General features: G+C 37.4%; 1 protein-coding gene across 1 annotated transcript in view; it reads left to right on the plus strand.

Moving 5' to 3' along the window:
- Window positions 1-24,072, plus strand: part of DSG4 (desmoglein 4) — a 45,801-nt gene extending 21,729 nt beyond the window's left edge. Inside the window, exons 8-16 of the mRNA XM_086682676.1 lie at window positions 563-748; window positions 6,735-7,006; window positions 8,222-8,361; window positions 10,234-10,452; window positions 14,221-14,526; window positions 17,348-17,487; window positions 17,640-17,703; window positions 19,062-19,270; window positions 21,637-24,072. Coding sequence (XP_086538802.1) covers window positions 563-748; window positions 6,735-7,006; window positions 8,222-8,361; window positions 10,234-10,452; window positions 14,221-14,526; window positions 17,348-17,487; window positions 17,640-17,703; window positions 19,062-19,270; window positions 21,637-22,404 — 2,304 coding nt within the window. The 3' untranslated portion in view covers window positions 22,405-24,072. The remainder of the gene's footprint in view (window positions 1-562; window positions 749-6,734; window positions 7,007-8,221; window positions 8,362-10,233; window positions 10,453-14,220; window positions 14,527-17,347; window positions 17,488-17,639; window positions 17,704-19,061; window positions 19,271-21,636) is intronic.
- The last annotated feature ends 312 nt before the right edge of the window (window positions 24,073-24,384 follow it).

Consider the following 24,384-nt stretch of genomic DNA (forward strand, 5'->3'; position numbering starts at 1 on the left):
TTTATAGGCCTGATGTTTGCTGAATTAATTCTACAGGAGTCCCAAACATTTCCCACTTTCATCTTCATTTTAGACACAAAGAAGCATAACATTGAAAATAGCAAAGCCAAATCTGGCTCACCACCTATTTTGGTTAAAAAAAAATGTTTTATCGGATCACAACTTGACTCATCCCTTTATATGCTGTCTGCGGCTGCTTTGATCTTACAGCAGCGGAGGTGACTAGTTGTAGCTGAACTCTCTGGCCCACAAAGCCTAAGATAATGTCATCTGACCCCTCACAGGAAAAGGAGGGACTAACTTACAGAAAATTAAAAATAAGCAAGGAAAATAAAATAAAGTGCCAGTTTGACCTTGACTTCACACACAGCACAAGAAAATCAGTTTTATTATCTTATATTCCTAGTCTTATATTTCTAATTGAAATGTGTGGCCTTTAATAATGGTGCAAAAATTATTGACATAGTTTGTTGTTAGTATCTTAAGTGATAATTATGTATTAGTAAATATCTTTCCTCCTTTGAAACTTTATTGATTATAAAATTGATCCATGTCTTTTCAGTACTCAGCAAGTATTGAAGAGAATTGTCTAAATTCGGAGCTGATACGATTACAAGCAATTGATCTTGATGAAGAAGGCACCGATAATTGGCTGGCAAAATATTTAATTCTCTCCGGAAATGATGGGAATTGGTTCGATATTCAAACAGACCCACGAACCAATGAGGGCATTTTGAAAGTCGTCAAGGTACAGTTTGGGACCTGCAGTATTTTCTTCTTTTTTTAAAGTTTATTTAGTTACTTTGAGGTGGGGTGGAGCAGAGAGACACAGGAGAGAGAGAATCCCAAGCAGGCTTCATGCTGCCAGCATGAACTCCACAAGGGGTCCAATCCCACCAATCGTGAGATCAAGAGTCAGATGTTAACTAACTGAGCCACCCAGGTGCCCCTGCAGTATTTTCTTCTAAAGAAGTTTTAATTTCCTCTTCCAGACAGAATCTTGCTACCAAAAAAACACTCTATAACCTTGAATACTACTTACATGACTAGTGCCCTAAGTTAGCTCACTATGTCGGTCTGAGCCTTCCAGCTCAGCAACACTCTCTTTGTTACCAAGAGAAGTAAGAATTAAGGAGGCTGTTTTGTTCTCACAGTGCCCAATATCTAGTTAAGAAAACAAGGCATGTACTCCTGAATTAGATAATAAGACGAGTTAAAAACAAAGAAGTGCTTGTACAGATGTTATAATGTTAAACATAATTAATGGCTGAAAGGGTGAAACATGAAATAATTTCTAAGAGGTGAGGTCTTTCTGAGTTGGGTTTGTCTGAAAAGGTTTCATGCAGAGAAGACGGTGTAAGCAAGACCTTACAACTGAGATTGCTAATGTGAGAGCTGAAATGAGCAAACAAGTTGAGGGGAGGAAAAGGAAAGCATGCTCAGGACACCACGAGCAATTTGGGGGGCTGTATCAGATGTTCATGGAGGGAAACAATGAGATGCAAGAGCGAAGATGATGATTAGAGTTGGGTCTGCTGAGAACCTTGAATACTGGAATGTAGGGCTTGACTTTTTCCTACCGATTAATTTTTCTTAAACTACTTTATGATTTATGGAGCAATAAATCTAATCTGTCTTATGGACAGCAATAAAATCTAAAACTACAAATAAGAAACAACTAAAACTACAAACCAATAAGATTTAAATTAACATTGATGTGATCGGGGAACTTAATTTTTTCCTTCAGCAAAATCAGTACAAACAACATAAACAGAACTCATAGTTATGAAAGTATATACTGGTAGACACATGCACATATTTAATTTGGTACATAGTGACCTGTAATTATTTCATTCCGTTACTACTTTTCCTTATTCCATTTGCCGTATATCAGGAAGCCTGATATAGCCTCCCTCTAATGCAAACATATCATTTCTCTATACAGTCCTTCTGTTCTCTTTGCAATTTTCTAGAGCAACTGAAGTATTACTACTTTACCACAAAACACTAGCACTGAAATCATGCAGTGTATTAATTTATGAGGTTGTAATCAAAATTATGGAAAATGTCTATGTATACTTTCTAAGATTGTAATTCAAATGAACCCACAAAATTTCAAAATTTCTTAAGAGAACACAAGGACTCGAAGAATATACCAGAGCTTTCCTATTTGAGAAACATTGCTTGAGGCCATAGGTCAGCAGACTATAGCCCATGGACTATAGTCGCTTTTTGCACATAAAATGTTATTAAAAAACAACCACACTCATTCATTCATTCACTATTTTCTATGGCTGTTTCCACACTCGAATGGCTGAGTTGAATGTTTAAGACAAAAACTGTAAATGACCTCCAAAACCTAAACTATTTACTCTCTGCTCTTAACCAAAAAATCTTTACTAATCCCTACTTATAGGCCAAGAAAAGTTTTGGGATTTTTTTTTTTTTCAATAGCAGTCACACTATGAGCTCAACTCTGGAAAGAATAAAATTAAGAAAATAATTATTATATTAATTGAGTCCTAAGGTAATAAGAACCTTATTTAAGACAATAGCAGTAAAAATGGAAATGAGGGAACAAGAAAAACAGCCATTGCCAAATTAACATAGATAAGGAAAAGAGAGACAAAAGGTCACTTACCATCTTATCAAATTCTGAATATTTAGTCAAGTTTGTTTTCAGGGATAGAATTTGTTCAACCTTGCATCTCAGCTAAAAATCAAGATCTAGACATGTCAGATAATTCTTACCCATCTTCTTACCATCTTAATCATTGACTTAGCTTCTTAGCTTATAGCATGTCACTGTTCTTTGCTTTTGGTCTGTCTCTGAAACTACTAAAAGACATTGTAAGAGCTTTGCATATAAACAACTTGATCTAAATACCTTTCCATTCCTAGCATCCGGCCCAGTGTTCAGAAGATAGTAGAAACTCACAAAAAATTGAGGATGGTGAGGCTCTCACCCAAATGCGAGTCATCAAGCTTGACTGTATAATTCATAATTTCTAAAAAATTATAAAACTGAAAAAGAAGACATGTTCAGAATGCGGGCAATGCACTATTACTTACGTAATGTGTCTTCTGTGAGAGCTAAAGGGTTTTGGGTTTCTTAAATATAATCAGTTCATCACACACACACACACACACACACACACACACACACACAACTATGGGAAATTCAAGTTCATGAAAAATTGGTCAAGACAATATTAGATGTTATGCAGTGTCCATCTTTCTTTCCTGGATGATAACTTCTCAAGTCCATTAAAGAAAGCAGAAGGGCACCTGGGTGACTCAGTCGGTTCAGCATCTGACTTCAGCTTAGGTCATGATCTCACAGTTTGTGAGTTTGAGCCCAGCGTCGGGCTCCGTGCTAACAGCTCAGAACCTGGAGCCTGCTTCAGATTCTGTGTCTGCCTCTATCTCTGCCCCTCCCCACTGCTCCCACTCTGTCTCTCTCTCTCAAAAATAAATTAACATTAAAAAATAATTTTAAAAAAAGAAAGCAGGAAAAGTATGTTTAAAAACATCAAAATAATATGGAAAGGCTAATTAAAATGATATTTAAAGCCTCAGTATGTATTTCAGGACTTAGCCACAACTATGTATTTAGAGAACATATGTGTCGAGTTCCAGAATTTGGCATTTGGAACAAGGTCACTAATGTCCTGTACCCTCTCCATTTTCACTCAAGCTGCTATTTAACCTCATGGAAACTGGCCTCTTAGTCATGGGCTTTTGACTGAGCTTTCTATAACCCTTTTCTTAGTCTAAGGATTGAGAACTGCTATGTGCTAGAGATATGAAGGTGACTAAGACATGGTCCTTGTTCTCAAGGAACTTGTAGTTTAACAAGAGAAAATCTTTAAGAAGGTAAAAAAAATTTCTCTTGTCAATAACTTCTTTTCACTATTTATCAATACATGTATACAGAAAAAGTAACAAATAATATGTGTGTGTGTATACACATTCATTTCAACACTGAGAAGACAAGCAAAATATTACAATTGGAATTCTAACAAAGACATATTGCTTCTCTATTTTTATAATAATTTTAATTAATGTTTATTAAGCAGTCACTAAACACCAGCTAGTCAGTCATACTGTGTATACAGAGGTTTTAAAACCGTCACAACTCTGGGAGAAAAATATTTTGATTCTTTTTTTATAGAAAGTGAAACAAAATCAAAAGAGGAAAACTAACTTGCCTTAAGTTCAGCCAGGTGGCAAATGACAAAGACAAGATCCAACCAGAGCTCTCTGATTCCAAAGTCATACTTAACTGCCCCCTCCATGCCTCCCCGTATAATCCGGGGCCAGTCAAACAAGTTTGAAGCAAGAACTAGTACCTTCAGACATCTCCCTCTGTTCACCTCTGTGCCCCTTCCCAACTGCATGTGCCCTGCTCATGTCGCCCAGACACACTTCCACCAGAAAATGTCAATTCCTAGAAAGGAGAACATACACACCCTGGCAGATATTTAACAATTCCCTCATGGGGAATTGCCATGGAAAAACTGCCTGTTTTGTATACACACTGCTGATCTACCTTTTTCCATACTTAATTCTAAAATGAACCGGCATCCCCTCTGGGAAATAGCAGGGTCATGTTGACCTAAACCAAAACCAAAACCAAACATACAAAATTGCATGGGAGACTCTAACAGCTTAACTTCTCTGGGGCGCCTGGGTGGCTCAGTCGGTTGAGCGTCCAACTTCGGCTCAGGTCATGACCTCATGGTCCGTGGGTTCGAGCCGCATCGGACTCTGTGCTGACAGCTCAGAGCCTGGAGCCTGCTTCGGATTCTGTGTCTTCCTCTCTCTGCCCCTCCCCAACTCATGCTCTGTCTCTCTCTCTGTCAAAAATAAATAAGCATTTAAAAATTTTAAATTTTAAAAATTTAAAATTTTTTTTAAATAGCAAAAAAACCTGCCAGAAGCCAAATCTATTTCTGGATGGCTCATCTTCATTCTGAGCCCTTCCTGAGCCCCCTGTAGACTCTCTAAGACTAGCTCCACCCTTTTAACACATATCAGCATATCCTTTATGAGTATTCCTCAGTCAGGTCTTCAACCACAGAAACTTGATTCGTTCCAGCCTCTCTCTTCTAACTCCAAGCAGAGACTCGTAGTTGTTTTTATTGCTTTTTGCACAACCCTGACCTCTGCACAATCGCAAAACTCTTGATAAAAGATCCCATTTGCAAAGAATATTAGAGAGGCTTTCTGTCTTTCCTCTGCTTTTTATCTTCCTTACTGGAGGGAAGATTAGCTCCCCAACCAATTTCCTCACACCATATTTTGTGAACATCTGTAATTGACACAACATTATACACATATTAATATTCTCCCCCACCCTCTATTCAAAAGGGAGAGAACTATTCTAACAAAGAGCGCATACGTGTGTATGCACCAAAAACTCCAAGAGATTTCTCTACCTGAAAAAAAGAATCTCAGATTTTTCATTTGTTTAAAGACAGTGTGGAATTCTAGAAAATAAAAACTGAATTGTAGAAGACAGGTCTCTTCTGGTTGAAAATCTATTTTTGAGAACACCATTCATAGTCAGCTCTGTGCTAGGCATTGTGTGGACCAGGGAGGGGACAGATGTACAGAAGACTCAAAATCCCAAAACTGAAGGATTTGAGCTGAAATGTAAGTAAACCATAGTGAGCCAGTCCCAAATAAGGACCTAACTGAATTCCTGTGACTATTTCCATCTTATTAGCTCTTGTGAAGAAATTAACTAAAATTTACTGAGAAAATATTTATGATGTCATAGAATTTCCTTGAGAAGCAGAGATTTACCTCAGGGTCTTATTGATGGCATTGTTATGTCAACTACTGTTGTTGGCAAATGTGATATAAGGGATGCTACGTTATCTTCCGGAACACTTCTAAACAGTCTTTGTCCAGGACTCCCTTTTTCACAACTGCTTTTTCACTTGTTGTATAAGAGGGAACTCTTCCAACTGAAAATCCATTTTTTTAGTACACAATTCACAGTCGGCTTTATGCTGAATTGTTGGTGGTGACTTTTCATGTCACCACATCAATCATTCGGGATCAAAAGATTCCATTCACCTTTTATTCAAACAACCCATTTTAAAGGTGACTTTTCTCTGGGAAAGCTATTTGCTTATTTGAATGTGCCCTGTGAAGAAATCTTCTTGTCCACCAGACCCAGCACAATTAAATTATAGTTTAGGGCTGCATATAATAATCATGAATTCTCCTTTAGAAGTTGTTTGCCTCATTTGTTTTTTAAATTACATGTTCAACTATACTAATAAAGCTCCCTTATTCTGCTGATTTCAAGAGCTTCTTAGATGTGAATTCTACAAAGAAAACCTGGGTCCTATTTATTCATTCACCAGTTGTGAACATTTTTTTATTTCATTCTAAGTTTATTTTTCATTTTTCTCATTTGGAAAGAAATCATTTTTGACTTCAGGGTTTTTATATAAGAAGTCTGAGTCCAACCTAAGTCACAGGCCCAAATGACCTGTGTAAGTATAAATGACCTATATACCTGCTTATGCCAATAGATAAAGGGAATAACATGTCTGAAGTGTCTAATGCAGTAATTAATAAAGTTTTATCAATTCAAAATCTGAATAACATAACTCCTGGAATTCACTCTAGCATGTTGCTTTCTTATCATGGCTACTTATTCTACCAAAAGAGAGCTCTTTTGTCTTTTCAGAGTTTTTTACTTCCTATCATTTCAGATGCTGGATTATGAACAAATGCCTAATATTCATCTTAGTATTGGAGTTAAAAACCAAGCTGAATTTCACCACTCAGTTGCTTCTCAATTCCGAATGCACTCAACCCCTGTGAGAATTCAGGTTGTTAATGTGAGAGAAGGACCCACATTTCATCCAAATTCCATGACCTTCAGTATTCGAGAAGGAATAAAAGGAAATTCCTTATTGAATTATGTGCTTGGCACATATACAGCTATAGATATGGACACGGGGAATCCTGCAACAAATGTCAGGTACCACAAATACTGTGCTCATATCAAAGTGATAAAATGTGGTTTTGTCCAGTGTTAGTTCATATAGAATGTACTAGTGTATGTGGGTTGAAATACGTCTTGAGTTTTGCAATATGGACTCCAAAAGGTTAGAATGGTAATTGTGTACAGGGAGCAACTATAAGGTCAAAGAACTACTAGGAGATTCTGACTCCCTGAGTCTCTCTGATCTTTTTGTGGCCAGTTGTTACCACCCTGGCCCCAGGCTGAGTAAGCCATATTGTAAACTATAAGACCTCATAAAAGATGAGTCACTGCTTGTTTCCTTAAAACCTGTTATCTAATGACTCTGGGACTAATTTCAACCACCAGCTTAAGAGGAAGAAAAAAGATAATAGAAACTAAAACACAGGTGTTTCAGAAATTTGATTGAGTATAAACTCAGAACTGGAGAAGTAGAAAGGTAGGCATTAGAGGCACTAGGTACACAGATTATACATGAATTAGATCTATACAAGATATTCTGGAAAATGACTAGTGAAATATGTAAGTGTATTCTCCTTCCTTGTCTCTCTTCTTTCCTCCTCCTAATATTTTTGGAGTCAACAGTCTATTGATTTGTAAATTACTTTGATATTAACAATTTGATTACTTAATAGGTTAACAAATAGATAGACAACAAAAATTATGAAGTCTATCAGTATGGGATAGAGAAAAAGGATGTGTCAAATAAGTGCCTTGGACACTTGAAATTGTACCTGGTACAGAGGCCAGATCTTCTTTCAATAAGGTCGAGCATTTTGAATACATTATATTATTATATTATATTATTTACATAATACTAAAACCCATAACAGGCCAACAGCAAGGTACCCTAAAACTAATACACCTTAAAATCTAGGAAAAACGAAGGGCACCACATGTAAAAATGAATAAAGTATATTCCCTCAGTAGATATTGCTACAATAAACAAACCTGAAAGAGACTCATACATTTTACTAACAATTATATTAAGAGCTAGAAGAGTAAGAAGTATGAAATTTTAAAACTCTGTTATGAACCTGTGTATTAATATGTTCAACACTAAAATTTTATTGATATATATACATTTTATAAACCAAGGCAATTATCACTGTAAAACATACAAACACTATATTTAAGTTTAATGCATTGCATGTGACTTAAAATCATTAACTTTCACATAAGCAAATGATGAACTTATTTATTTAAAAACAGGTATATCATAGGACATGATGCAGGCAGCTGGTTAAAAGTAGATTCAAGGACTGGTGAGCTACAGTTGTCTAGGGAATTTGATAAGAAGTCAAAATATATTACCAATGGGATATACACAGCAGAGATCCTGGCTGTAGATGGTAAGAAAATTTATTTTCAATATTTCAATAAAATTATTGTTATTCCATTAAATATAAATGTAATTCTAATATTTATAGTAGATTGACTCAAATAACATATTTAGTGTGTCTGCAAGACTTACAGAGAGTTCTAAATACCTTAGATCAAGAACTGAATTCAGTCCACCCATACCATTATTTACATTTAAGCATAATTTATTTTACCTACTTCCAAAAAAGAACAGTATGTGGCTTACAGCAGAAAGCATAAAAGTTTAAGTCTATAAATAAAATTCAATTTCTGCTTCTGGCCTCATTTCTTGAGACGCTTCATTCAACTTTCAGAGTATGTTAGGAATGTTTACGTAAAGGAAGCACTACAAGGTGTATGCAAAGTTCATTTGGGAATGACCTAGGAGAAAGTCAGTGTCCCAGAGTATAGTTATTTTAGAACCACTAAAACTGAGCTACAACGAGAGGCCTGTGTAAGTGCTGCTTGAGTAGACATGTCCAAAGTAAGATGTTAAAGCACAAGGTTATTCCAAATAGAAGAGCCAAATTAAAAGTCATAAGAGCAGATGCACTGAACTAACTTGTAACTGAGCTGCTTCTCACGGGAAAAGCTATTAAGCATTCCTTTTTAGTGATAGCAACAGGAGTTTATTTATTTACCAACAGTTAATCATGCTCTGAACAGTGCCTAGGAAACCAGCTACTACAGAACAAAACAGAAAAAGGTCAGTAACTAGAAAAGAAGAAAGAAAATAGGTGTTCTAGATATACACCTAATAGAAGATAGATACTGTAGGTTTGCATTGTTTATGTCTGAGCTCTACAGTAGCCAAAGAAAAAGATAAATGGGCAGTAAAAGATTTTAAAAGAAACCGTGATAATCCCCAAGTCATTATAGTCCATACATTCTGGTCTTCATTCTGTGTCACTTCTAACACCTGCGTCAGTTATAGAAATATTATAGTCTTATTTGTTATCAGCATACTAGAAAGCCACTTCCTTAAAAGGACTCTAACCATGTTGATCACAGCCTATCTTTGCATGTTGGTCATATGTGAATATCTTCAATAACTAGAATAAAAATTAGTCATCAAGTGATAAAGAGGGAGAAAAAAACTGTCAAAATGTATCAACAGAAAACTAAAACAAGGGCTATTGTTTACTTGCCTAAGCAGAGTATCTGCATAGGCACAAGCCATCCAGATGGAAAAGTGAACTAAAAGTCCAGATTCAAATTTCTTGCTCTTCTGCCCTTCTAATTAATTATATTGACCAAAAATTTGTTTTGAATGGGTGAGGGAAAAAAACCTCATAGATTTATATTTGTTTTCAGAAGTGCCATTTCAGAGAGAAATAGCATCTAATGGATGGAATTAAAATAAATAGTAAAACAGAAAGAAAAAGCATACAGACAATTCTTTAATTTCAATTGTGGTTATTTTCCTACAAATACAGAAATCAATCAGCATCCTGAATGGAAGGCTCTAGACTGGACTGGGAGTCTTGTTTATGGGGACAGCATGAGACTAGAAACTGTAAGCCTGTTTTGAAGGACATTTAATTTTGCATCTTGGGATGTGTAGGAGTTGGCTGAATGAAATGGAGGTGAAAAACATTTTGGGAAGAATGAATAGAATGCACAAGAGTCCTGGGTTAGGAAGAAATTTGTTTCAAGAATTAAAAAGAAACCAGTGTGGCTGGAAGGTAGTGAGCAAAGACAAGAGTGGCTTCAGGTCATTGAAGTAAGCAGGAACCCATCATGCACCACTTCAGGAGTCATTCATGCTATTCCTCTATGTTGTGGCATCATCATAGAATATAAGAAAGGATTTTCTCCCTGACACCATTTACCCCAATACTCATGATGCTTTGCTATTTCAGATGGCTCTGGGAAAACAGCAACAGGAACCATATGTATCGAAGTTCCTGATGTTCATGATTACTGTCCAGTCATTTTTGCTGAAAGTAAATACATCTGCATTGCCTCTCCATCGATCCTTATCTCTGTTTATGATCATTCTTACGGGGCTCCCTTTACCTTCTGTGTGGCTGATCAGCCACCAGGGACAGCTGACTTATGGGATATCAGATCAATAAATGGTAAGTGGAATCCAAACTTGCTCAAACTTTAAGACCAAAAGCAAAAACAATTACCAAATAATTAGGCAAGTTATGTAATACTTTCTATCTCTGTTTCGAAGATTCTTGCCATATTCATATTAAATGAGAAAATCTTTCATATTCACACTTAGGATATTTGGAAAAATTTTAAACTGAAATAAAAGTAAACATGTTTTATCAATACTGCAATTACAAATATTAGTATGTAAATATCAGTTTATTTGCCATTTCATATGGTGTGCTAAACCAATATTTGAACAGTTTGAAATCGAGTCCTTCACTAACTCACCATATGTCGTAATTCCCTACTCTAAATTATTTCAGGCAAATCACTTAAAAGTTTCTGCAACTCAAGTATCCCATAGATACGATTACATATTTTCTAATATCATAAGATCAATGCACATAAGTTCAATGAAATTTTTTTTAGAAATAATGATGAGCTCAGACTCTGTAAAGGTAAAAATTTAAATCCAAATTGCTCAATATGAGAAGAATGGTTAAGCAAACAGTAGTACATATATATTATTAAGGTGTAGTACACACGGAATTAAAATTAGAATTATGGGAGAACTGGGACGCCTGGGTGGCTCAGTTGGTTAAGTGTCTGACTTCAGCTCAGGTCATGATCTCACGGTTTTTGAGCTCAAGCTCCGGATTGGGCTCCGTGCTGACAGCTCAGAGCCTGGAGCCTGCTTCAGATTCTGGTGTGCGTGTCTCTCTCTCTGCCCCTTCCCCACTCATCCTCTGTCTCTCTCTGTCTCAAAAATAAGCATTAAAAACAATTTTTTTAAAAAAGACAAAACTTGGGGCGCCTGGGTGGCGCAGTCGGTTAAGCGTCCGACTTCAGCCAGGTCACGATCTCGCGGTCCGTGAGTTCGAGCCCCGCGTCATGCTCTGGGCTGATGGCTCAGAGCCTGGAGCCTGTTTCCGATTCTGAGTCTCCCTCTCTCTCTGCCCCTCTCCCGTTCATGCTCTGTCTCTCTCTGTCCCAAAAATAAATAAACGTTGAAAAAAAAAAAAAACTTAAAAAAAAAAAAAAAGACAAAACTTAAAAAAATAAAAAATTTGCAAATTAAAAAAAAAAATTATGTGAGAATTTAGATACAAGGAAATACATAAACCAAAGTACTTAAAGAGTAAAGATACCCAAGGAATATGTATGTTTGTGCTAACTGTTGCTATGTAAAAATAAATGCCTGAAATTGATTTTTAAAATGAAAGTAAATTTCAGAGAAGATAACGTTTTACATACCTTAGGTTCTATTTCCCTGAGATGTTAAATATACATAGAAATGAAATGCCATTAAGAGGACCTCATTTGGGCTACAATAGCTCCCTAATCTCATATTCATTTGAGGCAACAGTTAAAGATTTTTAGAGGAGTCAGTCCTCAGAGAGTCCCATTTCCCGAGGCCACTAAGCTTTTCCATTCGTAGAATGGAGAAACCCTAAGATGATGCCAGAAAACAGACCACCATTAAGCACTTAGTCAAAAGAGGAAATTAGGCAACTTGTTTTCATAATAAAACCTTTTGGCTCTTTTCCACAAAATCATTTCAATATTTTAAAAAGTTAAGCACATTAAAGTAACCCCATTAAAAATCAAGACAACTTTTGGCGAGGATGTGGAGAAAGAGGATCCCTTTTGCATTGTTGGTGGGAATGCAAGCTGGTGCAGCCACTCTGGAAAACGGTATGGAGGTTCCTCAAAAAAACTAAAAATAGAACTACCCTATGACCCAGCAACTGCACTACTAAGCATTTATCCCAGGGATACAGGTATGCTGTTTCGAAGGGACACATGCACCCCCGTGTTTATGGCAGCACTATCAACTATAGCCAAAGTTGGGGCGCCTGGGTGGTGCAGTCGGTTAAGCGTCCGACTTCAGCCAGGTCACGATCTCGCGGTCCGGGAGTTCGAGCCCCGCGTCGGGCTCTGGGCTGATGGCTCAGAGCCTGGAGCCTGTTTCCGATTCTGTGTCTCCCTCTCTCTCTGCCCCTCCCCCATTCATGCTCTGTCTCTCTCTGTCCCAAAAATAAATAAACGTTGAAAAAAAAAAAATTTAACAATAGTCAAAGTAGGGCAAGAGCCCAAATGTCCATCGATGGATGAATGGATAAAGAAGATGTGGTATATATATATATATATATATATATATATATATATATATATACACACACACACACACACACACACACACACACAATGGAGTATTACTGGGCAATCAAAAAGAATGAAATCTTGCCATTTGCAACTACGTGGATGAAACTGGAGGGTATTATGCTAAGTGAAATAGTCAGAGAAAGACAGAAATCATATGAGTTCATTCATATGAGGACTTTAAGAGACAAAACAGATGAGCATAAGGGAAGGGAAACAAAAATAATATAAAAACAGGGAGGAGGACAAAACAGAAGAGACTCATAAATATGGAGAACAAACTGAGGGTTGCTGGAACATGGCGGGAGGGGGGATGGGCTAAATGGGTAAGGTGAACTAAGGAATCTACTCCTAAAATCATTGCTTCACTATATGCTAACTAATTTGGATGTAAATTTTAAAAAATAAAAAATAAAGTTTAAAAAAAAAAGAAACAAAAATCAAGACAACTTTGAATTCACCCTTCCTATGAAGTCCAATATCCCATTGGTAAATAACAAGTACTAACCACTTTTTCCTCATTAAGATCCTAGATATTATGAGTAAAAATTTAAGAAAAAAAAAGGTTCTATGTGGAGGTTTGTAAAGGTATTCAAATTATATAATAGATTTGCCAGTAAAAAAATATAATCACATTGGAGAGAATATTCCTAGAGTCCTGTTTCAATGTTGGTGTTAAAGAAAGGAATCAACTTTCACTTAATGTGCTATGGCATCACCTCATTCAACTCTTTGTGCATAGGCTATATTTTGGTAGACATAGCTGGCTTATCATATAGCTAAATGAAATTAATAAATAATAATACCTATAATTATTGCATGTTATGGATTAATCAATTAATATTCATGATTTAGGTGTACACTTAATCATCTCTAAGCCCTCCTTGGGTTGATAAATAAATTTCAACCTATGTTTTAAACAACAGTTTCTATACAAATTGATAGGCAATGGTAACAAAGAATTAGGAAAATAGTTATTGGAATAATTTAAATTTAAATGATAGGACAGCGATTTTGAATAAGAGATAAACAATAGTCTTCAGGAGGGTATTTGCAAACTGTAATCCTAAATAGAAAACTTCCAATATTTCCTTTCAACTCTATTCTTCATTCACTGGACAAATATTTATTGAGTACACATAATATGACAAATATTGTTGTTTTGGAAATAAGCAACAGGATCCCAGCCTGCTTCATAGAAATAACAATTCAGGGATGCCTGGATGGCTCAGTCAGTTAAGTGTCCAACTCTTGACTTTGGCTCGGGTCTTGATCTCACGGTCGTAGCGTTGAGCCCCCGTGCCTGGTTCTCTGCTGACAGTGTGGAGCCTGCTTGGAATTCTCTCTATCCCTCCCTCTCTGCTTTTCCCTCTCTCTCTCTCAAAATAAACTTAAAAAAAAAAAGAAATAATTAAGCAGCAAAAAGTATTGAACAATTCATTATAAATGTTTAAAAATTAAGTATAGGATGCCATATGACTAAGAGAGTATGAAAAACTCAGGCCCTGGGTTAGTCTTGGGTATTAGGAAGCATTATTCCAAGGAATTCCTATTTATTTTCTTTTTCCTCTCTTTCTTTTCAGCTACTTCTGCAATCCTGACGGCTGAGCAGCTTTTATACGCCACAGTTTACCAAATCCCAATCATCGTGAAGGACAGCTTTAACAGAGCATGTCAATTGCCACAGATTGTGGAGTTAGAGGCCTGTGATTGTGACTACAACCACATATGTTTGTACTCTAGTACCACAGGCATCAACACAGGGGATGGCAGCTCGGTTACCAGTGATATAGATGGGACCATCACTGAAGACCAAATTGAGGGTTCAAATGTTGGTCTTGGACCAACAGGGATTGGCATGATTGCCCTGGGACTCTTACTACTGCTTTGTAAGTACTGGATTGAATCTCCCTTTTCAGCACTTCTTCAAAATAAGAATGTAACCAGGCTCACTGGGATGCCTAGGTTCATTTGGCCATTTCTTTTTGGTATCTATAGCAATTCTTGTGGGAATTTGGAAGTAAACAATGGGGCTAATAAGGGCATGTGCTTGTTCAATAGTTACAGTTAGAGTCAGTGAGGGTCATAAAGATGAAAAACACAAGCAAATTCCTAAGTATAATATAGCAAAACATAGAGTAAATCCTAAAATGAAAAATTCAGCAAAGTGCATTAAGAGAGGTAGAAGCAATCAAGTCCAAGTGGGAAGGTTGGGAGTCTTTATGGAGAAGGTGGCTTCAAGCCAGGCCCTAAAAGCTAAAGGTTTTCTTAGAAGGAGGATGGTATCTGGGGAAATCTGAAAGGAATAACCCAATCATAAACAGGGAGAGGGATGGTAGGGCATAGAACACTCAGGAAGTTGACAGGCTAAAAGGTAGGCTGGGAGCCGTCTGCAGGAATGTTCATGATAAGCCAAACATTCTGGGCTTCGGTCCACAGGCCATGAGAAATCAGTGAGGCTGTGTGAGATCAGGTGACCTGTTCATTCTGGTATAACAGGAAGCAGGGAGAAGAGCCTAGAAGAGAGAATTAGCCTCCGGATTCTTGATAAGAGTATCTGCAAGTAGGACCATGGTCACAGGGATGTTTAAGTCCCTATGCAAACATTTCAAAAAGTGTCCTCCTCTCCCTACCATGTTTTAAAACATGTAGACCCTCAGAGGAGTAACACATTTTAGTTCCCTGCCCCAATACTTTAGATTTTGTGGAAATCAAAAATTGGATTCTAAAATCCAATTTAACTAAGTCCTTCAAACTAAAACATTAACATGTTTCAATACGTAAGTACAAACTAAAACATTATCATTCTGAGGAATGAAAAAATAACAAATGACTTTTGGGCAAACTTTATTTCTTAAAATAATATGAATTGGTAAGATAATACCAAGATCATGAGTGATTATCATAATGATACTGGAGATATTTTCCCAGAACGTGACGAGAGCAGATGAGTCGAGGTATCAGTTTGCCTTTAAGCCAGCAGGTCTCAGGGTGCCTGGGTGGCTTAGTCAATTAAGTATCTGACTTTTGCTCAGAGCATGATGTCGCAGTTTGTGAGTTCGAGCCCCACATCGGACTCTGTGCTGACAGCTCAGAGCCTGGAGCCTGCTTCAGATTCTATGTCTCCTTCTCTCTGCCCCTGCCTGCTCATGCTCTCTCGCTCTCTCTCTCTCTCTCTCTCTCTCTCAAAAATAAATAAACATTAAAAAAAAATTAAGCTAGAGGTTCTCAATCCTAGCTGCACATTAGAATCATTGGAGGTCTTTTAATTAATCATGTTCAAGCAGGAATACTCAAAATGAGACCCAAGTTGTGGCATGTTTAAGCCTTCTAATGAAGCTAATGTGTAGTTCAGGGATAAACACCCAGAATTAGCCACATTCCCAGTGGACTAGCACTCAAAATTTCACGACTGTTCCTTAATCAGGCCAAGAAAGCACAAGAGTTGTTAAGTTGATTGTAGAATAGGAGGGGAAGACCCTTTTGGACAAAGTCATCAGTTCTCAGTGAAGAAGCCCAGGCTGTGTTTTGGGGGGGGGGGGGGGGGGGCGCGTGCAGTGTGATAGTGAGAGGAGAGGTCCTTGCCCAAAACTTATATTCTCAAAGGGCCTTCATTTAAGACTTTTGATGTTTGCTCTGAGTGAGATTAACTGTTTCAGGGAAATCAGTAAAAAGCGCTGACTTAGCAGCTTTGACATTTTTTTCTTCCATACTTGTAATTAACTCAGTGGAATGCATGTTATACTAGGGCATTTGAAAAGTATAAAAAACAACTAGAGGGGACCCAAAGAACTAAACTGAGTGTATTCGAGAATCTTAGAAAACTTAAGAAATGTGTAAATTTCTGGATTAAAGTGTAGAACTGAAGTAAAGTTTCCATTATATTTTGTATACAAGATCTTAAAATAAATGTAAACAGCTCAATTAAATTTGGTGGGTGATATGTGGTTGGTTTTAAGGGTGATATGTGGTTGGTATAAGGGTGGAGGAAGAGTCCTATTTCTAGGTCCTATAACTGAAACCTGTATTCAATCCTTTTGATTACATATACTGATTATGTATTTAACTTATAGTGTATATATGATGTTTGGTTACACGGATTTGTGTATATCAGTTTTTATATGGATTTGCAAATATATGTGTGTATATATATATATATATATATATATATATATATATACACACACACATATACATAGCCACAGACATAGTCCATATATATATATAGGCACCTGCACTTATACACATGCTCTTGGAGATAAGAACACATTTATTCATATGTGTACACAGGCTTGCAAATACATATACATATACAGATGACTATATGTGCATGCATATGCACATATAAATGCACATGCATGCACATGGGGGACTAGGAATCAGAATCCTGGATCTGCCAGCAGCCAGTTAGGAGTCTTGGAATAGAGGGTATAAAGGGCCTAATTTTTCTAATCTATCAGTAGAGAACTCCGGTTACATAATCCCAAATTCCCTTCAGTCCAGCTCTAAAAGTCTATGTGATTTGGTGGTTTTGTATTCATAAACATGGATCTATATATTCAACTCTTCAGGGAGAACTGATGCTTTCTTATATTTGTATTCATCCCTTTGGTTCTAAATATAATTCCACATGTTTCAAAAAATGATATATTCAGTGACTTCCTAAATTGAGCAACAATGTGTTAAGTTTCTATCCACTTTCTTGGGCAGTGGCGCCCCTCCTGCTCCTCATGTGTTGCTGCAAACGAAGACAGCCCGAAGGCCTGGGGACGAGGTTTGCTCCCGTGCCAGAGGGGGGAGATGGAGTGATGCAGGCCTGGGGAATAGAAGGGGCCCGCCCGGAGGACAGGGTGAGTGGATGGCCATGGTCCAGAGCGGGGTGGGATTTCAGTGCAAGCGAGCATGTCTTGATAATTGTACGACACACAGAAAGAAAACTATGTCATTTGTTATGTGTTTAACATAAAGCATTTATTTCAAAAATGTTTCTCTTTCTTTTCAGGATGTGTCAAATATATGTGTACCAATGACAGCCTCTAATACCCAGGATCGTATAGATTCTTCTGGTCAGTGGACACCAAAATCTGTTTCTTGTTAAAGTTTGCAAAATTATTTAACCTGATTAATTTCATGTATAAGTACCTTTAAAAAAACAGTATATCTGCCAATACTTTTGGATGATAGCATAATGAGAGGGCAAGTAACATGTTTGAAGTCATCGCTTTACTTTTCTTAAACTACAGGCAGTGGAGTATGGCGTAGCAATTTGAAAGGCAAACTCTAGAACCAGAGTGTTTGAGTTTGATCCCCTGCTATGTGCTTGGGCCAGCACTTAATTAATTAATTAATTAATTTCCTTATCTTTGAGACTTAGTTTATGATAACACCTACTTCAAGGTGTCCCTGTAAAGAGCGATACACAGACATATATACATATTATGTATGATATATAATGTTCTTACTATATATTATGTAAGTTACCTATAAATAATTTATATAATATATATCACAAAATATACACATATACATGTACATAAAAATATGTATATATACATTAAAAATATACATTAGAACAATGCCTTGCACAGACAGCTACCGGAGCCATTATTTGTAATAAAGCTGTTCAAAAATAATAATAATAAGAGAAAAGAAAAAGCAGCAAATATGCTCTTCTAATAATACATTGAAGAATTCTTCTTAAATCCATGCATTTGCATTTGATTAATTTCATGTATAAGTACCTTTAAAAAAACAGTATATCTGCCAATGCAATCCATGCATTTGCCTCACCAGACTTACATTCTCCTAATTTACCAGTTCCATGTACACCTAGGAATACTGTAAAATACTCAACTAGTGGGCAATGAATGAACGAAGTAGAGAGGTTGTCCAATTCTAGAACAAACATGAGATTTCTCAGCAGTGGTTCCTCAGTATTCCAAACCAGACTCTGATACAGAGTCTAAGGTGGCTGAACATTCCTGTGAAAGCCAGCTGTCCCTCCAGCACCGGAGTGAGTGAGGACTGTTTCAGTTTCTGCTGGCCTTGCTGTGGAGCAGTCCTGAGGGGGTGCAAGCCCTCTCACACAGGCCAGGGAGCTTGCCAGAGGCAGTGACAGAAGGACTGATGCAGACAGGCAGAGGCCCTGCTCCCCTTGGGTGGCTCCATACCTGTGAGTCTAGGGGATATTTTTGTGCAAATCAGAGGCCAATTCCAAAAGCTGGCTCCCTCTGTACCATTTACTGACTTTTATTTTATGAGGGAACTAAGACTGGGCAGATTTCAAATAGCTCCTGGCCTTGCTTTCCAGGACCTACTCACATGTGTGGTGGTGCAACATGGCAGACAGTGGCTAGCAGGGTTTGACGTGGATGAACAGTGCGGACCACTCAAGCACTGTTCCACGAATGCTCTGTCCTTTCAGAAATCTACACTAACACCTACGCGGGCGGAGGAACGGTTGAAGGGGGTGTGTCAGGAGTGGAACTGAACACAGGCCTTGTGACAGCCGCTGGCATGGCGGCCGGAGGTTCAGCAGGAGCTCGACGGAGGAGGAGTTCCACAACAGGAACCCAGTGGGAATATGCAGACACAGGCCTGAACATGGCTTTCCTGGACAGTTATTTCTCTGAGGTAATCCCCCTGCACACGGTTATACAAAATAGTCTTGAGACTGAGTGATAACAATGATGGCAATAGGTTCTTCTGAAATATATTCAGTTATTCTCAACTCTATTCCAGTCCTGAATAAAAAGTATTTCATTTCTCCTTAGAATACAGAAAGCCAATTTGCCAAAGCATTTCATATTCAATTGACATACATCCATCTTACTATCGTGGAAAAGGCTAGCATCTCTCATTATTCCCTACTTCATTTTTTCCCATTTTTCTGTCTTCTGTCTCTTGCTTTTAGCACTTTGTTTCCCATAGCAGCAGCAAAACAGGAAGATCCTGATCAAGAAAAAAAAAAAAAAAAAATGTATGCATGTCCTCTCTTTATGGTGTCCTTCCTACCCTGCAGTTACCTCCAATGAAAGAAGAAAAAAATAAATTAAAAACCAGGACTGGGAAAGGAAGAGAATGATAACTCAGAAACAGAGTATCACCATGACTTGGTGATATATCAGGGCCTAGAACCCTGGTCTCCTATTCTCTATCCAGTGCCCCATCCCCAAGGGATACATGTCCCTCACTAAGAGAAGGGATCATGGGTCTGAGCATCCCAAAGAAGAAAGCTCCATAGGCATTGGGTTGGCCTGACAGGGTGGCACAAAGGGTAAATAAATCCCCTGTGAATCCCTAGTTAGTATGTTTATTTCATTTAATAGCAATCCATTTCATCTCATATTTCAACTAGCCTATTTTATTCCGTATATGGTAATGCATGAGTTATTACCTGCTATTAACAACAACAACAAAAAATGTTAAGGATGTTGTTGTAAATGTAAGCTATTCCTTAAAATTGGTGATTACAAATACCATCACATGAACAGTATTGATTATTTAGATGAGTGATAGATATCACTAAGTACATCCAACAAATGGGCACAAATTATGTGTCATAGAAATGTCATAGAAATTATATTTAATGAACCATTCATAAAATTCACACTAACATTAAAAGAGCCTTACCATTAATGTCCTTTGATTTTTCAAAATTTTTCCTTTGATTACAATTGGTGCCTGATACATTAAATCTCAGGGTTTGTAAGTTTGACCCCACATTGCGCTCTGCACTAACAATGCAGCAGTCTACTTAGGATTCTTTTGTCTCTCTGCCCCTCTCCCACTCTCTCTCTCTCAAAACAAACAAACAAAAAACCCAAAAACAAACAAACAAAAAACTTTAAAAAAATGGCACTAGGTTTCAGAGGTGGTGAGATGCAGCCTCTCCCCCTACAAGATAAAACCTCTGCAGAATGTACAGTGTTTCTTTTCTGCCATGTTTTACACCACCACCCTCCACCCCCACAGCCAACTTGTGCCCCGGCAAGGGGGATTATCCTCTTACCGAGGTGTCACTTGAAAATATTAAGCGGCATGTTTATGGTAATACCAAACTCATGAATAATTGCTTTCAAGACTTAAAACCATCCATTTCTAATGGTAGAATTTAGAGTCTCGCATAGACCAGAGGGTAAGCAGCACGATGTAGGGTAAAGAGGGTAGTTGGATTTGAGGTAGCATTCTATGATTATTTGAGTCTGGGGCATGCCATTCACTCTCTCTGGGCTTTCAGTTACCTTATTTATGAAACAGAGAGGGGATAAGATTATGTCAGGCCCCGTAGGATTTCACGGAACCCAACAAGAGCCATAGCAGCTGGAGGAGAGCAGCCACCTCATCGTCTTCCCACAGAGAAGTTCCCTTTCATTAGTTCTATATGCAGGGCTCCTACCTAGCATTACATTCAAAGGGTCCATCATTAAAAATAATTTGAAAATCACAGTAGATAACCTTTAGTGCCTTCTTCCTGTTAACCTAACTCCAAAGACATCTTGGCTCTCTTTGCTTCGGTCATGTAAAACCACTGAACATTTGGACATAAGTCTCTGAAGCTTAAAGATACTGACATCTTTATACATGCTTTTATTCCAAGTTGATCAAATATCTCTCTCCTTAAAGAAATAACATGTTGAACATAACTAAATATATTTTGTTATTTCTAGACCCCTCAGAAACAAAAGACTATAAATCCAAAAAGTTAAAACATTGTCTGACAAATTCAGATTGCCAAAATCTGAATAAAGTGCAGAAACTATTAATGTTAGCTTCCAAATAAGAGCAGTTCACATTGATTCAGATTCTGTACACCATTAGTGCCTTCTGATCTCCTTTAAAAATTCCAATTATTTAGAAATACAGCGAAAAATCGTGTTTTTTTCAGTTTATTCCATTATAATCTTCTCAGATCAGACATCTCTAAAGCACTGTTGTTATTCTTTGGTTATTTTAAAGGAAAAGTAACTTTTAACTTCCTGTTTTTCCTCTAATTTTAGAAAGCCTATGCTTATGCAGATGAGGATGAATGTCGGCCTGCAAACGACTGCTTGCTCATTTATGACCACGAGGGAGTAGGGTCTCCTGTTGGCTCCATTGGTTGTTGCAGTTGGATTGTGGATGATTTAGATGAAAGCTACATGGAAACTTTAGACCCAAAATTTAGGACTCTGGCTGAAATCTGCTTAGACACAGAAATTGAACCATTTCCTTCACAGCAGGCCTGTATACCTATCAGTACTGACCTGCCTTTGCTGGGGCCTAATTATTTTGTTAATGAATCTTCAGGAATGACCCTCTCAGAAGCTGAATTCCAGGCAGAAATGGCAATACCGGAACCCATGATCCACGGGGATATCGTAGTGACAGAGACTTACACAACAGCTGACCCATGTGTGCAACCCACAACAATTGTTTTCGATCCTCAGCTTGCACCCAATGTTGTAGTGACCGAAACAGTAATGGCACCTGTCTATGATGTTCAAGGGAATATCTGCATACCTGCTGAGTTAGCCAACACGCACAATGTAATCTATGCCGAGAGAGTGCTGTCTAGTCCTGGTATGCCTGACACGAGCAACGGTAGCATGACTGATGGCTGTATGGGGCCTGTAATGAGTGGCAGTATTTTGGTAGGGCCAGAAATTCAAGTGACACAAATGATGAGTCCCAACATTCACGTAAGTCAAACCACTGGCTCCACATCTCCAATGACATCTCGACACAGAGTAACACGATATAGTAACATACATTACTCCCAACAGTAAGTGCTTTTGGTCAGTATTCTATATGGACACCTTGCACCTAGTGATCACCAACATATCCATCAAAGATGTATAATGTACTATATTTAACATTTTAGCAGCCGACAAATATTTGAACATTCTAAGATCAATGCCACTCTTTGAATATATCTTTGGGGCGGGGGGAGAATATGGCTAAGCACTTTAGATAAGCCTTTTGTAATTCTTTCTGGTTTTAAATAATGTGCCAAAAAACTTAAAGAAAATATTTTATATCCTTCGATACTGTCTAATAAATAGCACATAACTCATAAGGTGAATCTTAGAGGTCTTCAGCCCTATAGGACTGGTCATGTGAACCAGGATGCTCTTGTTCTTAGAGGTTGCAAAAGAAATATTGCCTGCATTTGCCAGGCAAATACCTTTAGAGAAATATTTCTATTAAAAATTTTTAATTGAAAAAGTGAATGAAGTATACATTTCTGAAAGAAGATTTAAGAGGAAAATAGAGCATCTATCATTAGACATCTGAAGTCATTTGTTCGGTTTCTCAAGATATGCAATATTTAGGGCATGGTTAATATAATACAGGGAGTGTTTGCCAGCTGAATGCACCACTGAAAATGGTTCACCGAAAAGAATTATATATATATAAATAGATATGCATATATACATAAATCAATATGGATGAATGTGTATCGCACTTTATTGATTTATATCAGTAACTGTAAAATAATTTGTGATAGTCAAAAGAATTATGACAATGATGGAGTATAAACAGTTCTTAGGGAAAGTATTAGAGTATTTCCTTCTTAAGGGGAATGTTTTCTCTATTCTTGCTAATTATGTCAAAAAACCATATGAAATATGGTTTACTCGGTTTCAGTGACCTGAGTCATAGAGCTTTCATTTGGCAATCAGATAGTCTCCAAAGCACCTCTGTAGTCATGCACGTATTCAACAATATTTACTTAGAAGCTATTATGTGTGGAGTGTTGGTCTTGTCTCCGTGAATATATAGGGGAAGAAGACAAACATGATTTCTCACTTCATAGAACTTCTAACTCATTTCTAGACTTAAAACCCTGGGGATACAGCTTTGGGTTCCTACCAAGAATAAGTAACAAAATATTTAAGTCCACTACCAAGTTGTGTTTCTCTTTTTAACATTGCTGCTTCTGCTGAATGAATGAAATGGAAACACTTGCACAGATTGCTACTCCTTGTAGGTATAAAGTGGGCTTGTGAAAGAGAGGTTCTAGCAAGATAGTTTTATTTAATTCTGTAAAATATGTAAACTGTATAGTGGTAACTATAATATGACCAGTAAGACAATGTAAATGAAATAAAGTTATTGTCAGGGCTTATTCCTTTTGGAAGGAAATAACCTCATTGCTTCTTGATTTGTTCCTTTATAACTAAAACTAGTGTAGAATTTGGAGCATCACACATAACCTCTTGCCCAATTCTCTTATTTGACAGAAGAGGAATCTAGAACTAGAGAGATAAAATGACCACAACCTGCTGGTTGTGGTACAAAACCTTGAGGCCATTGCTTGGGCATTCTGGCCAGTGTTTCAATGTTATAACTTCATCAGACACGGAGAGGATCTAGTTTGGTCTGTTGCAGGGTCTTTGCTGTTTCCTACTTGGAAGAAAAACTATCTTTCAAAAAAAAAAAAAAATGGGTTTTGTGAAGTTTAAATGCTGAATGGCTAGAACGGTATAATGCCAGAAGGTTATTTACATGTTTTCTCATCTTTTCCAAATCACGTGTGTTACCAGTTGTTATAGTCATTCTTTACCGTAGTTATTCACAACCAAGATTCTGCTACATTTCATAACTCCATAATTTGACGAATCCATAGGGTAGCCAAGGAGCATCAGTACCGTGGTCATTTTAACACTCCCAGCCACGTAACATCTCACATGCACTCAGTCCTGTGGCATATCCTGATGTGGATATTCTGCTTTTGAACTGTGCATGTTATTGGGACAATAATT

This window comes from Puma concolor, chromosome D3 (assembly GCF_028749965.1).
Source record: "Puma concolor isolate L17-30 chromosome D3, mPumCon1.1.hap2, whole genome shotgun sequence".
In the NCBI taxonomy this organism is placed as follows: domain Eukaryota; kingdom Metazoa; phylum Chordata; class Mammalia; order Carnivora; family Felidae; genus Puma; species Puma concolor.